General features: G+C 37.9%; 1 protein-coding gene across 1 annotated transcript in view; it reads left to right on the forward strand.

Moving 5' to 3' along the window:
• The first annotated feature begins 9,249 nt into the window (after window positions 1-9,249).
• LOC139721973 (dual specificity tyrosine-phosphorylation-regulated kinase 4-like) overlaps window positions 9,250-15,802 on the forward strand; it is a 41,435-nt gene continuing 34,882 nt past the window's right edge. Inside the window, exon 1 of the mRNA XM_071633292.1 lies at window positions 9,250-9,715. Coding sequence (XP_071489393.1) covers window positions 9,530-9,715 — 186 coding nt within the window. The 5' untranslated portion in view covers window positions 9,250-9,529. The remainder of the gene's footprint in view (window positions 9,716-15,802) is intronic.

A 15,802-nucleotide genomic window follows, 5' to 3' on the forward strand; every position in this document is an offset into this window, starting at 1 on the left:
ATTGGGGTTTACTCCAACATAATGTTAGGGACATGTTATTATGAATAATGGTTTAGAATATCATCTAATTATGATTAATTTTGAGTAATGGTTGGAAAAATTGTTATGCATTTTCTAATCCTTTCTCTATTTGTGTCGCATTGTACACTTGCATGTAGGTATCCCCAGTACTAACCCCGGCGCGGGGCGTCGTAACCAGTAGCGTTGGGGTCGCTGCTGCGGTTACCACAGTACAGTACCGGTACCTGACCGTGCATATTTATGATGATTCTCCTCTTTATGGCCTCCAGGATAACCTGCAGGACATAAACGAGAAGATCTACTTATCATATTGCACACTGCTATATTTTGTTTCCCTGGATGAACACCATTCAATCTCTGACAGATTTTATCAAGTACCGTAGAGCACTGTTGTTGCAAGCGCTTAATGACTTTCTAACAAGAACAGAAACATTGATTAAGAGACTTTGTCAGTTCATTGAAAAACCTAGAACAGCATGGCCGGCACAGCATTTTCAAAAAAGTGTGGGGGCCCACTTCCGGGTTTCATGAGCTAGCAAGCAGGAAAAAAAAAAAAAACAACCAACAACAAGATGACAAAAAAAACACACAATATCTTTTCTTACCATCCACTTCCGGTTTTTTCGGCTGACAAGCGAAAAAAAAAAAAAAGGTCCTCGGCTCACCTCTACCAGTCCACTTCCAGGTGTTTTCGCCTGACAAGCAAGAAAAAGCTATTCAGAGAAAGAACATAACCTTACCACCACCATACTTCAAGGTGTATCTATATTTTTCTTAGTGCCACTTACCGGTACCTATTTCCGGGTTGAAAAAAGTGTGGGGCCCAAAGTGCTGACACCTTCTGTATGGTGCACAAAAACTGAGCCCCCACGGCCCCCATGGCTGCACCGGCCATGAACAGTATGTGATCACGATAATCTACCTCACAAAGGTGCTAAATATGTGGTATGATACAACAAGAAGAATGAAATTGATAAAACATATATGTTCTATCAACTTAATTCTTCATTCATCTTTACAAGAACATTTATTTTACTTTTTTTTTCAAATTTTTAGTAAAGACGATGGTACATTTATGTCCTTTGAAAAGCAAAAGGGTGTTGTAGTAAATGTGAAGTTCGACCATTACAGATATTCAATGCATGGAACTATGATATCCTTGATAAACGTTATGAAAGCGAGTACATTACTGTATATGAAGTAGTAGCTGCACTTCCAGCCAATACTCAACAGGGGGCATGTCTTAATTGCCGCTGAAGGTATGTTTGTACATCACCAATGAAGCACTATAAGAGGTTTAGTGAGTATTCATCTTGTATTGTTGATATCTGGGTTCTGACCCATTTCAGAAGAGGTTTCAAAGATGTAAGAATTCTGTTTTTTAACAGGTAAATACACAAGGTCTGTCACCAAAAGGAATTGAACGGTCAAGAAGGGATAAGGAAAATGAAGATTCTGACACAGCAGTTAGACAGATGATAATACATTACATGTGCAAATGTGTACAAAAAGTTTCCACCAAATCTGCCTGTATGTTCGCATGAACGAACTTGTTCTTATCAGTTATGTAGGCCAATTAATACTCCACAAGTCGAGTGTTGTTACTGGTAACGGGGTCAAATATCATTCACTTATTCATAAGGTCCATGAAAAAATGACACACATTCATTGTGTACATGTATACATGTATTTTAAATGTGTCTGATACTGCTTGTCCACATGTACTGATACTGTAAAAGTGGATATATATTTTTTAGCGACATATTGTTCGCATTTGGCCGGATAAGAAGAGCTTCACGTGTTTTTAAATCTGTGGAATCAGGACATCAGGCACAGAAACATATGGCAAGCAAAAATATTTGCATGCTTTTATTTTCGCGCTAGTTTCTGGTTGCGCGGAAAGCGTGTACATTTCGAACCACAAAATTTTCACTTTAACAGTACATGTGTATTCAGTTAATACAGATGTTTGGACGATTAGATTGCCTATGGACATTTCAGATAAGATTGTGTACAGTATAATGGTAAAGTTGGGATGAAAGATCTCTTCACATAAATATTTTGCCAGGTGCTACACGTATAAGGGTCACTTGTACTGAAATTTTTCTCCTTTGATTTCTAGTAATTATCGATGTTTTGAAGTGTATTCAAAGTTATATCCGTTTTGTTTCCAATAAGCATGCTTCATATTACAGACAACACCTTCAAAAATTCTTTGCTGTTTGGACTGTTGATGAAGTTCATATTTTTTGAACATGTTTTATTTTTTTTACAGTAAATACACTTCATATGTAGTCATGCACATCTTCAAATTTCTTTTGCAGCTGTTGGTTTATGTGACCCTCTATTTGATGTATATGTGTAACCTTGGGGGTGTGAATACACTGTACTAGTAGATACACATACCTGCCTTCAGAGTACTCAAGGGCATTTTTACCCCCTCAAACCTTTATGCAGTTTGGACTGTTATTGAAGTTATCTCTGTCTCAATTAAGTAAAACCTTGCCAAAAGTGCAGATGGCATGTACAATGTTGTAATTTACATGGTATTGCCTCAAAAGCATTTGTGATATTCTAGCTTTATTTTTCACTTACAAATATTCAAGCAATATTCAGAATCCTGTTTGTGTAACATGATATAGTGTAGTTTATTGCCAGTGTGAAAACTTGATGGCAAATTATTTGCATAGATCTGCTTGACACAGTGTAGCTCTGCAATTGTTCAAACTAGCTGGTACATGCCTTTGCCTTTTACATGAGCTGCACCAGACGAATATATACACGGTGTATATATATATATATATATATATATATATATATATTTATTTTTTTTTTTTTATGTTCACTGTACATCACTGTCGTAGTCGAGACAGACTGTTCCTACTCGCATTCCTACTCACAAGATCGCCGACAGTTGTACCTTAATTGCATAAGGGTCTTACATGTGACTTAGCTGGAGACTGAGACCAAGGCCACCACCAAAAAATTAATCAACAAAAATAAATGAATGAATAAATACATAGATGAGTAAATCAATTAATGAATAAAATAGTATAAACCACATTTGACTATGCTGCTAAAGAGTAAGAAAAACTGCTTATACAGCTCTTACTTTTGGTAACATACTATACATATTTTTGTTATGTGTACTGGTATGATACATTGCCATGAAGATTGATGGATACCTTGAAACTTTACTACAATGTAGTTCTTTCAACACCTACATGTAATAAATATATGGATACACGTGTATGTATATACATTTATAAAGGAAAACAACTCGTCGATTGTGCTCCTTTCTCTGTTATTAATAATAATAATGAAAAAGAATGTACTGGTATTTTACTAAATAATGATAAAGGTATGTGTAATGATGTATCAAAGGTTCTTTGCCTAGTTTCATATGTAGGCCTACTAATGTAGTGAGAATAGATACAATGGCCTCCCATAGTACCAGTCCTTGGGATCAGCAGTTTTCTTTTGCTACGTCAAAATGTTGTTTTCACCGAGAAAAAACAAACAAAACGAAAAACAATAACAGAGTGGATAATGTAAGCGGAATTTCGATATACGGGTAATGTAACTGTGTTCACGGAAGTGAACGGTATAACTAGTAGTTATAGTATACTGGTAATTGAGTGTATGCCTAGGATGCTTTGAATTGAGAGAGGGTGGACTGAATGATTGGTGGCATTATTTTCAGTGGGAATTCAATTGGATTTTCACCGTGGAGAAAGAAACTGAGAATCAGACAGCACTTCCAGTCGAAGAAATCATCAGGATTGACAAAAACAAACCAAATAAACATACAATGTATTATGAATTACAAGATCAAGGGAAGACAAACAATCGAAGAAAGAGAGAGAGAGAGAAAGAGAGAGAGAGAGGCCAAGAAAGAGGCAGTAGGCTACTTGTACATAATGCCCAACCACAGACACAAGTACAGTATATCACAGCTAGTAGACGCTTATAACTGACCATGTCAGTTACGCTGGGGTCGCTCATAACACACAAACAAGGGCATCCAGAAAACGTCAATTTCTATATGTGGGACAGTACGATATTTTCGCGATTTCGTGCAGAGTAAAGGCATGATATCCCGATATCCCTATGATTTCAGCTGGCTGTTGACCCATCTAATCATCACGCACGTCACACCTTGTAGGTATCATCTTACATAATCTTCCGTTTACATGTTACTATATACGTTCGTTGGTGCCCTACGATGAAAAAGAAGACTTGTGGGAGAATTTTAGACGAGTACGAGAACCCATAATTTCCGGTGCCGTACATCGGTAATGAATACAATGTAATTGCCATGCTCGAAGTTGATGGTCTTTCATGTCGTTCGTGGAAAATTTGAACAGTATTGCATTCAGGTTCTAACCGTAACCTGTCAAATCAAAAAAAAAAAAAAAAAATCATGTGAAAACGTAATTCACTGATCATCTTCTGCGGGGTCAACTCGTGGTCACGCGTGCGAGAACTTGGATATTCTAGACGGGGTTTTCGGCTTGCCAACTGACTGGCAATGCGCAAATAACAACCCTTGTACGCACATATTGTCGGGAATCGTCTCATTTCATAATTATGCCGACCGAGGGGAATGGCGCATGGACTCGCACGCGGTACACGCCTGATAACACACACGTACTGTACATGTACCATGTAAGCACTGCGCGGGAACCAGGGAGGTTGGGATGGGATCATGCGGGAACCAAGCACTGGCGGCACGGGGCCGTGCGAAATCGCACCCCAAAGCCGCACGGGTCCGTGCGGCAGAGCTGCACGGGTCCGTGCGCCACACTCGCACGGGCCCGTGCGAGGGAGTATGGATCCGCACGCGGGCGTACAGATTCGCACGCAGGCGTGCGGATCTGCACGGGGGCGTGCAGATCCGCACGGAGGTGCACGACTACGCACGGGCGCGTACAGGGGCGCACGGAGCCATACGCTCCCGTGCGAGATCGCACGAACCTGCACGCAGCCGCACGAAGCAGCCCCGTGCGCACTGCGTGCGGGAGTAACATAACATAATGGTCTGACTGTAAGTGACCAGAGGAAATAACAAGACACAGTCAGGTGGGATTGGTCAGGTAATTGTTGCATGCGATTAGGACTGTTAATGACGTGGGTGAGGTAGAGGTCAGAATATTGCGGATTGACAATAATCCTTTAAAGAGCCTGAACGCATTGGACCTAGCCTGGATCATTGTCTCCTAGACTAATTTCCAGTCCGCTGATATTGTGCTATAAATCCTTGTTTACTCCCTGTCACTGGTATGCCGTAATTACACAGTGATACATAGTAACTACAAGAAGGAGAAGAAGAAGGGAAAAAAAAACAACAAACCTGTTTTGCAACCATGATGAAGCACTGCTTTTCACTCAGATAGTATCATGCATGTGTTTATGTTGTGTGGGCAGCTATGTGAACACGCAATGTTTAATGAATAAAGATTATATTTTAAGGCAAATATATCATATTTTGCTAACACTGGAGATCTTGAGGTACTAGTAGATCACTATTAACAGCAGGGAGGGATAAACTGAAGTATTGATAAGAGCTATGGAACATACACTGAAAGCTCACATAACAAAAAGCTTCAAATGATTTTTAGTTCACTCTCACATCAATTATTTTTCTTTCCAGTAAGAAAAGCTTTAGACGTTCTTCCTTGCAATTTCATTTAAAGAGATATATATGCAAATATTCAAACATGTCAAGATCTCATGTTTGATGATGATAATGGAAATTGTATGTTGTCATTTTTGGTTTTACAACTGTAGTAAGCAGGGTCATTCTAAGTGCAATTGCCAACTATTGCTACAAGTGTACCTCTGTCACCCCCCCCCCCCTCCAAAAAAAAGAAAAAAAAAGAAAAAAGAACGGTTAGAGAAGAAACAATGAACAGAAACAGGAAAAACTTGTTACTAGCTATGAGTACAAGATATTTTTTGCTGGTTTGATTTTTGTTGCATTTTGATAACAACAACAACAACAACAACAATAAATGTGTTCACAAAATTTTGAGAGTGGATGAATGAACAGTACTGTGTAGGCCATATATTTTACGGGGTTTTGATTTAAATTGCAAATTGTGCCAGTCAGGTGCTGTTTTTGAATAGCACTACTTGCGAAATTGTTGTGAAGTCCCAGTTCGCGGTGGGAAAAACAAAATAGACTTGCTGAATATATGTTACCCTGCACCACAAAACAATCAAAAAGTCGCCAGACATGAATTTATAGTTAAGACCATATTCTGAAAGGACAGACTTTAAGCTTTAAAGTGATTTATAACTCAAATCAAATGGACTCTCCTAACTTATCTAAATATTGGAAAGATAGCACAAACTCAGGAAAAGTGTGAACTGAGAAAAGAGGCTCTGAAGTACAGGGTGTTACCAAGCTGTGCTGGCTGTGTGATGAATTGGACAAAATACAGGAAGTAAACCCCAGGAGTAACAACAATGAAGGGATTATCAGATTAAAGTGAAATTGAGCATGCCTCATTAACACCTTCTGTCCATAATTAATGCCAACTTTCAAAGCAGTAGCATTATCATTTCAAAAGTTATTGGAGTTGAAAGTGAAGAGTATGTACAAGGTTTTTCAGAAATGAAAAGGGGACTCTAAAGACACACCTAATCACACTGTTCAACCAAAAATGTTCGAGACAAACTGGTAAAAAACACACTTTCCTCCCCGTTTTATGATCTCAAATTTTAGCATAATGTAAAAGAAGACTTGCTCTTTTAGAAAATATTAAGAAGTCAAGATTGGCTTGGTTGACCCATTTCACTTATTTTCAGTCCTCACGCAAAATCAATGTGTGTGACTTTTTGTTCATTTTGTGATGGACAGTCACATATGATATACAGTACTTGCCAATCAAAGAGAATTGAATAAAATTCAACCAGCCATCACCAGCAATCAACTTTATCACCTTACTTTCTACTTGGATGCTTGTAATGTAATAGTGAGGCCTACTGTGCATATATTATGATTTAAAGTGACATTTTAATGCTGACTGTCAATTGTCCTGTTATTAAACAGAAAATACACAGATTGATGTAGCTGATCCATAAACCTTCATGATAGTTGGGGTTCTAATGTAAATGATATAAAGATTATAGACATATTATATTTCCTTTCCCGCTGCAGTAATGTAGACAGAGTTTTAGGAGCTACTTCACTGTCACTGTATGTTTTCATTTGGATGGACTATCCCATTCTTAAGTGTGCTTGTCTGATATCAGATACTGCTTCTTAGGAAGAACAGTAGTATTCTCATTAACCTCACAAGTTTTTTTGCATACTTTATTACCTTCACTACTGACTACAACAACAACAACAACAACAACAACAACAACAACAGCTACTACTACTACTACTACTACTACTACTACTACTACTACTACTACTACTACTACTACTACTACTACTACTACTACTACCACCACCAATAATGCAGCCAGTGTTGCTGATAGTCCCAGTGCACAATTTACTAGTATCAGTTGTAGTAGAGTTATTGATAGATAGAATAAGTGGTGAGTGGCAGTAGGATTTATTGTAACTGGATATCTTTCAGTAATGAAACAGAAGAGAAGGTTTTTATAGTAGCAGTAGCAGTATGATTGTGGTCTTACCACCACCACCTCCAGCATTCACTATCAAAAGAGGCAAGAAAAAAAGACAGTAACAGAATATTGAAGAAGGAAGAGATGCAGAATATGCTTTATTAGTTGTATAAACAGACTGATCCTACTGCAGATAATTCAGAGTGTCACTCAAACTTTTTTTCTGGTAAAGTAACTACAACTATTCTCTTTCTTCTACTACTGTTTAAACTGACATTATTACTTCTACAATGTCTGTGGTGATATCTATGCATCTACAATGTATTCTGCTACTGTTGTGTTTGTAGTTCTGTGCGCTGTGTGACTATCAAATTGTTTTTATATAAAAGTCATCTTTACTTCTGAATAGACCATGTCAGCCGATGTTACTCATTCATTTCTTCATTAATACTGCAATCTTTTTTCTTCAATGTCTATCATTGTGAGACATTTTGGTAATTAAATGGAGGAATTGTCTGTACTGACTCATGAATACTCCAACGCTAGAGGCAGAACTCTATCTATTGATCACAATAGAATGTGTAACACAATGTAGAATCCTTCCTGACATTGAAAGTATGCTTCGGGGTGGAGAGACTCTTTTTATATCTCATGTCATACTAGCATGATATAACATGTTGTTCAACCATAGAATCCTTCAAGTTTATTTTGAGAATGGTACTCAGTTTACTTGGACAATGATATAGGGTCGTTTAAGAATGCATTGAAGCTGAACAAGTAGGAGATCCAGTAATCCCTTTCAAGGGTGGCACTCTTTATAAGCCAGAGCCTGGTAAGAAGAGACTATAGAGCTATCAACTATCCGGGTTGCCAGTAACAACCCATTAATCCATGTGGAGTGACGAAGGGAGGGAGGGAGAGAGAGGGCTGTGTGCAGATAGTGTGAATGCACTCAACCAATGAGAGAGGGTCATTGAGGCTGTGTAGCGGACTGACTTTAAGGTATCCCTTGTATCCAGACGGGGCTTGAACGATCCATTTATTGGCCATTCATCTATTATGCTGGCTCGCCCAACGTCAATAAGTGCTACGCTTCAGTGATAGTGGGTGCCACCTGAGCCATAGGCCGCTTCTCTCACCGGCCGGTTCCATTGGGGGTGCTCTCTGACTGATGAAGGTCTAGCCTAGCCCAGCTCTGATGGACTTGGCACCTTCTAATAATTTTCTCATTTGCTGGACTTTGTGATGCTGTCCTGGAAACTTGTGTTGTGTGCTGAGAGACAGTTTTGAGAGTTTGTATTTTTGATGTGACTTTTCAAGTGCATACAGATGGAGTGATAAGGACGTAAACCAACGTGACACTGTGGACTGTATCGCGATCTTCTTTAGACTTTCTTCCAGAAAGTTGGAATGTGTAGAGCTGTTGACTGGATGCTGAAGCCCAGTGTATCTTGATCCTTGTCCCCTAGCTGTTCATGGATGTTAACCTGGGACTTGATCCTAGATTGTCTCATCATTTCCACATTCTTTGTCAGAATGGAGAATTAGTTGACTGGACACCACTGAGCATTCCAAATACATACTTGCTGCCCCAAAACTGAGCAAACTAATGTTCTTGTACTGGACCCTATGCTGCATTCTACCCGGATGGTTGATGGAGAAATCAGGGGAAGATAGACTGTTTTGTAAAATTGATTTGTTATTAACAGCAGGTAAACCTTCACCATTCCTTGAGACCTTTTTTCTTATTTAGTCCTGGTTTTTACAACACTGACAATGTTTTCGACAGAAAGTATTTAGTTGTTCATTGTGCTGAAAGCCAGGGCTCTGTAATAGAAGTTGTCCTGTTTAGGAAAAGCCTGACTGTATACTACCTGAGATGACTGTTTCAAGATCTAAGGATGAGGTGGCCAATTGAGATTCTGCCATGAGTAAAAAGTTGCGCGTCTTTGTGCAACCCAAGCCAAACTTCAATCCGTCCACAGATGTGATGCCAAGTCGCATACCTCATGGTGTTGGTGGTGGGATGTCTGCTGGCCATAGTGCCCTCACACTCCCACCTCCATTTAACCCCAAGAACAACAGGGTCACAAGATCACACCCAGAAGCTAAGGTACGTCTGAAAATTACCACACCTTATGGACTCCTTCTGTTCAGATTTGAAAGTGTTTTATACAGTAGTAAGAGAGAGTCCCTTTTCTTTCTTTCTCATTTGAAATGCATGAGTCAGATAGTAATAAGAATTCCTGATAATGTTCTAAAACTTAAAAATTCTGTAATAATATAGAATTTCTAAAGAAACAAAAATATATAAAAATGTGATTCATTGAACATAGAGTATTGATAAGGTCTGTGCTTTAACATTGGTACATATTTATTTTCTTCCAGCTTGGCTGGGAAAATATTGATGGCTTGCTAGATTATGCTGAAAGAAAGAAAAAACCCAAAGCAAGAAACAGCTGGCCAGTCAGGGTTCAGGAAACAAAAAAAAAGTCTGCTAGATCTGTAAGAACAAACTCATTTAAGAAAGCATGTGTTTGTCATGTTAAATGTTTGTTTGAATGATGAACATGGCACCCAATCATGTAAAGGGCAGAATAAAACAATACCTAAAAAAAAACAAAATCTGATAAACCAAAGCCTCCATGTTGAGATGACTGGATGGATAATGCATGATAATACATTAACCCATTGTAGACTAGTCCCAAGTTTACTCTGGCTGGTGTCTACGAAAAATGTGTGTTATAGCAAAATCGGCTTGTCTTTTAAAAACGTTTGGTAAAAGAAAACCTTAATTGCCACTGCTTGATATTTTAAGCTGACAATTTGACATGATATAGAAACATGGTTTCTTTTCTATCTTTTTTTTTTATATCAAATGTCTCTTTAGGATGGCATCTGATGACAGGTGTTTTTTTTTTTTTTTTGTTAATATGGTCTTTTATAAAGCTTGGACCTAGAAAGTATAAGACATGCCGTACAACTTATTGATCATCAAGCGAGGGAATTCCCATCATTACGAATATATTCCTCTTCTGGTGGCAGTAAATGTGTAGATATAGTCATACATTAACTCAAAAGGGGTCCAAATTAGGAAGGTGTTGTTTGTGTGTGTGTGTGTGTGTGTGTGTGTGTGAGTGTGTGTGTTTTTAGGGGGTGTTTTTTTATTGCTTGCTTAGTATAACAAAAGACACTATTAGGAGGTATCATTCCACATTTTCAGCGTATTCAACAAGTAATTGCCAAAGTGTTGGTGTTGTGGTCAAGACAATGAAAAAAAAATACAGTTTAACAGAGAACTTTTTTTCTATCTTTAAAATGCAAGCCCCATGTCACCCATATGATGCAAGTGATTCTCATAAGGTTTGCTATCTTAATGCAGTCATTGTGCAGTGTCCATAGATGCACAAGGACCATGATAATACATTTTATCACCATCTCGGTTACATGTGGTATGAGATGAGAGCAATAGCCAGGTCCACTGGTTCCATCACAGCTGTGTGAGCATCAGCAACTGACACGTTACCTGTGGCCTGGGAGAGGAAAAGAATGAAAACAACAACAAACAAAAACAAAACATTTCCCACAAGCTGTTATTGTGCCTTCATTTTTAACCCTTTTTTCTATCAGTCACCTCTTTCCACCATGTTTTACCATATATCATATGTAATTTAAAATAAGTAGCAGCTATCAGATTGTTCCTGTCTGAGTCTTAACATGCTTGTGAGGTATATTGTGTGTTTTAATGGTAGACATCATCTGAAAGGGAGCATAAAAGAGATCGTGAATTGAGTTTGTAGAATTCCAAACTAGACAGGTCTGTGAAGTCTTTTAGGAGGAAGCAGTGTATGTAGAATGATGGATGATAGCTGGGTTTGTGTTTCATTGCAAGGCTTACTGTGGATATCCACGTATCATGTGTTGATGTATGAAAGGCTTTATGAGATCAACATGTATGACAGAGACACAGTATACTGTCAAGAGGAATAGAGGAGTGAATAGTTAAACGAGATACAAAACAAACTATGAGGACGTTGTGACAATATTGGGCCTGTAATTTGTAAAGTGTCTGTAAATCTTGAAATTTGTCACAAATCCTGCACACTAGATAAGGATATAAGTGTCTACACAACACATGTCATGTTGCTCAGTAGCTTTAAAAAGGAAATATCTCCTGAATTCTGTGATCATAGTCACATGCTGGATTGATCATTCACGTTTGTGTGTGGTATAGTTTGCCCATGTTTCCTGATATAGATCAGCAAGTAGCATTGCTCAGATTGGCTGCTGTGTGTCATGAGCTGAACAACCTGCACCCTTTTTGCTTTCAGTCTAATTTCAACAAAATCATGGTAAATTCAAGAAAAAATTATCACTTTTCAATCCATAACCCACTAATTATTCTGTTATTTTGTTAACATTTTGCTTCCTTTAGAAATAGGAATTAGTCAATTTATAGAAAAATATCAGTATTGAAATTGAAAATATATGTTTTCCAACACCATCATTTCTGTCAGTATTTTACAAGTTAAATGGCATTTTCCTCAAGAGAAAAATACATCCAAGATAATTTCTTGAAACGGGATTTGCAGTTTCACTATCTTTGTGCAACGCAGTAGTGCATTAGCTTTTAACTATTTTCTTCACAATTTTACTAAACTCTTCATGTTAGTTTGTTTCAAAAGTCAGCCCTGCTAGCTCTAATCAATCACAAACCATAAAATGATACTTATATCCCAGTGACGTAGATGTCTGAATTCTTGTGTTGTCAAGAGAGGAAAGCCCGTAGCAGACTCAACAAATGATTGTGTTTGCTTCCCACTGTAGGTACAAGTGCCTTGCCAAACAACTTTATTTACAGGAGTTGTTAGTTCGGAGGAGCATATTTGTGAATCCCTGTGCCTGGTATTGGCTTGGTTTGCTAGAGTGGGTTTACTACATGTAACATGTGTGTCAGGTAAATAAAGAATTGTGGCTTGTAAATCTTCTGTAGACAGTTTCAATATTTGAGGTATGAGCTTTCTGAATATATTTTAGGAGGAAACTACTGTTCTAAAACAGTGTCGGCATTCTTTGTGTTGTCTATAAATGCAGCAGTTAGATATAGGTGTCTTATTCTGAAAGTATCCTTGTTTTGGGATGATTATTTCAATGAAATGGTATAAAAAGATTGACCCTTCAGGCAAAAGTTGTCAGAAATGCATTAAAAGTCTTTACATTGTGAATCATTATTACAAGCATCTTTACCATTGATATGAATGACAGAAATGGCATGTGTTATACACAAATAAGAATGATGAGATCAGTGTGTCTCTCTATTATATCTAGAATTGATGTTAGCAGAAAGTTTTGAACCTTTGCAACCACAAAGAGATGCCAACTTCAGTTTCTAAGAGCTTGAGCTCTCACATGAAAAAAAAAAATGAGACTAGAGACAAAAGCATAATTTTTAATTACGTATGGAGAAGTGTATCAAGAGTTATGTTGGGATTTAAAGGGATTGTACAGTTTTGGCTGAGACCTAATTTCAGGTTTCTAACATTTTTTGGTGAGATAATGAGAAATCTCTCATGAAGTATGAAAGAGCATGTAATTCGAAAAGGAATTCAACGTTTATTTGATGAAAATTGGTTTTGAAATGGCTGAGATATCCAAAAAAGAGCGATTCTAATGAAGTGTGGGACCCACACTTTATTACGATTGCTTTGTTTTGCTTTGTTTTTGGATGTTTCATTCATTCCAAACCCAATTTTCATCAAATAAACTTTGAATTCCTCTTAAAATGGTATGCTCTGTACTATATCATTTAAGTGCTTTCTTGGTATCTCGCAAAAAGTTAAAAGCCCAATTCTCATCTCCACCAATACAGTACCATCCCTTTAATGAATATGTGGACCAAAATTGCTACGGAAGTTGGTTACTTGCTAATCTCATACCTTTTCCTGTAAAAAGGGCTCCAGTAAAAAACATGGCATCTAAAAAGCACATTAGATTTTATCATTGCACACCATTAGAGTGAGCAGAATGGTATGACTATGAGTTCACTTAGCATGTAGACATACAGTGTTGCAACAAGCAAGTTAACTTGTTTTGTCCATAACAAGCACACGGTATCATAAAAATGATGCATGCCGTATTCCTGTCCAAATGTTTGTGTTTCCAGTCTATGAGCTATGTTATGGGGTGTGAAATTGTTTTGTTAGCTTGTCTTTGGTATAATTTATGAGTGAAATTTCATGCTAAATGATATCAGCTAATTGCACCCTTTGCCATGCCAGCAATTAGGCTTGCACTGTATACTTTTGTAGTACTTTTGTGAAAAAGAAGCAGCTCTTACAACTTCAACAAAAGTTTTGGAAATGTGTTTGTATTTAAAGGTTTTGTCATGGCATGTCTTTTTCCCCTTTTTGTTCAAAGGGAGAGAAATAAAGATCCATACAAGAGAGAATGAGATGCCATTAGAGTTGGAAAAAGTGTGAACACATCTGATATCTTTTAGAGAGAGCAGATGAGAAAACAAGAGGGAGCATACAGTAATGACCTCCCTGCAGAATTGTGGGTGTAATGATGTTATGAACAAATGATGATGATGAATGATGTTATACTTTCATCTGTGCTACTACTGTTTAAACGTCATTTAAATTTTAATTGAATGGCTATTACCTCTTACAGGAGATGGCTGTTTAGAGCAAGGTTACTGTAGAAGTGGATATTTTAGTGTGAGTATTTTGTGTGTGTGTGTGTGTGTGTGTGTGCTAGGCCTGGAAAGATGAGTTTCGTGTGTTTTTAATTCCATGGAATTGAGACATCAACTCCTGGGACATATGGCAATCAAAAATATTTGTGTGCTTTTATTTTAACTCTAGTTTGTGGTTGCATGAAATTTGTGAAATTGTCAACACCATGAAAATTGTTATTTTTACAGTAGCATATCACAGTGAAGAATGATAATAAGCAAGATATCATCACATGAGAAGAGTAATGTCAATAGGCCTTATGAGAGTGATCAGGTATTGATGGTAGTTGATCAGCAGTAGATGACATGTAGAATATTGAGAGTATTTGCTAATTCAGTGACCTCTAGTATCTGGTGAAACACTTTTGTACTCTAATAATGTCATCATATTACGACAGAAATTAGTTGTAGTTCTTAAAGGCCTTATAAAGCTGTTTCAATCATTTCCGCAATTCTGGGTCACACGGTCACTCCTGTCCGAACCAAGTGACAGTCATGATATTACACAAGGTAGCAATGAGTTCCCAGTAGTGCATATGGAAAATTTTCATTAGTAAATGCCAACTTTACTTTGGCAATCAGTGAGTTTGTGCTAATTTGAGAGAATCTCAAATTCACAAGGGCAGTTTAGTTTGAAAGTATTGCAAAGTGAGGAGATGACTGAAATACACACATGATACTTTGGTGTTACATGTTTGGGGATATTGCATCAACTTGCACTGTGTGTGGAAGTTGGCATTTGGGATGGTGTCTTCGGAATGTAGGTTAGAATGTGGATGTAAGTTGGCATTTGGGATGGTGTCTGCGGAATGTAGGCTAGAATGTGGATGTAAGTTGGCATTTGGGATGGTGTCTTCAGAATGTAGGTTAGAATGTGGATGTAAGTTGGCATTTGGGATGGTGTCTGCGGAATGTAGGCTAGAATGTGGATGTAAGTTGGCATTTGGGATGGTGTCTTTGGAATGTAGGTTAGAATGTGGATGTAAGTTGGCATTTGGGATGGTGTCTGCAGAATGTAGGCTAGAATGTGGATGTAAGTTGGCATTTGGGATGGTGTCTTCAGAATGTAGGTTAGAATGTGGATGTAAGTTGGCATTTGGGATGGTGTCTTCAGAATGTGTAGGCTAGAATGTGGATGTAAGTTGGCATTTGGGATGGTGTCTTCAGAATGTAGGTTAGAATGTGGATGTAAGTTGGCATTTGGGATGGTGTCTTCAGAATGTAGGTTAGAATGTGGATGTAAGTTGGCATTTGGGATGGTGTCTTCAGAATGTAGGTTAGAATGTGGATGTAAGTTGGCATTTGGGATGGTGTCTTCAGAATGTGTAGGCTAGAATGTGGATGTAAGTTGGCATTTGGGATGGTGTCTTCAGAATGTAGGTTAGAATGTGGATGTAAGTTGGCATTTGGGATGGTGTCTGCGGAATGTAGGTTAGAATGTGGATGTAAGTTGGCATTTGGGAT

Source organism: Diadema antillarum, unplaced genomic scaffold, assembly GCF_040938485.1.
Source record: "Diadema antillarum isolate AM-2024a unplaced genomic scaffold, OU_Dant_1.0 scf00000153, whole genome shotgun sequence".
NCBI classification, from domain to species: domain Eukaryota; kingdom Metazoa; phylum Echinodermata; class Echinoidea; order Diadematoida; family Diadematidae; genus Diadema; species Diadema antillarum.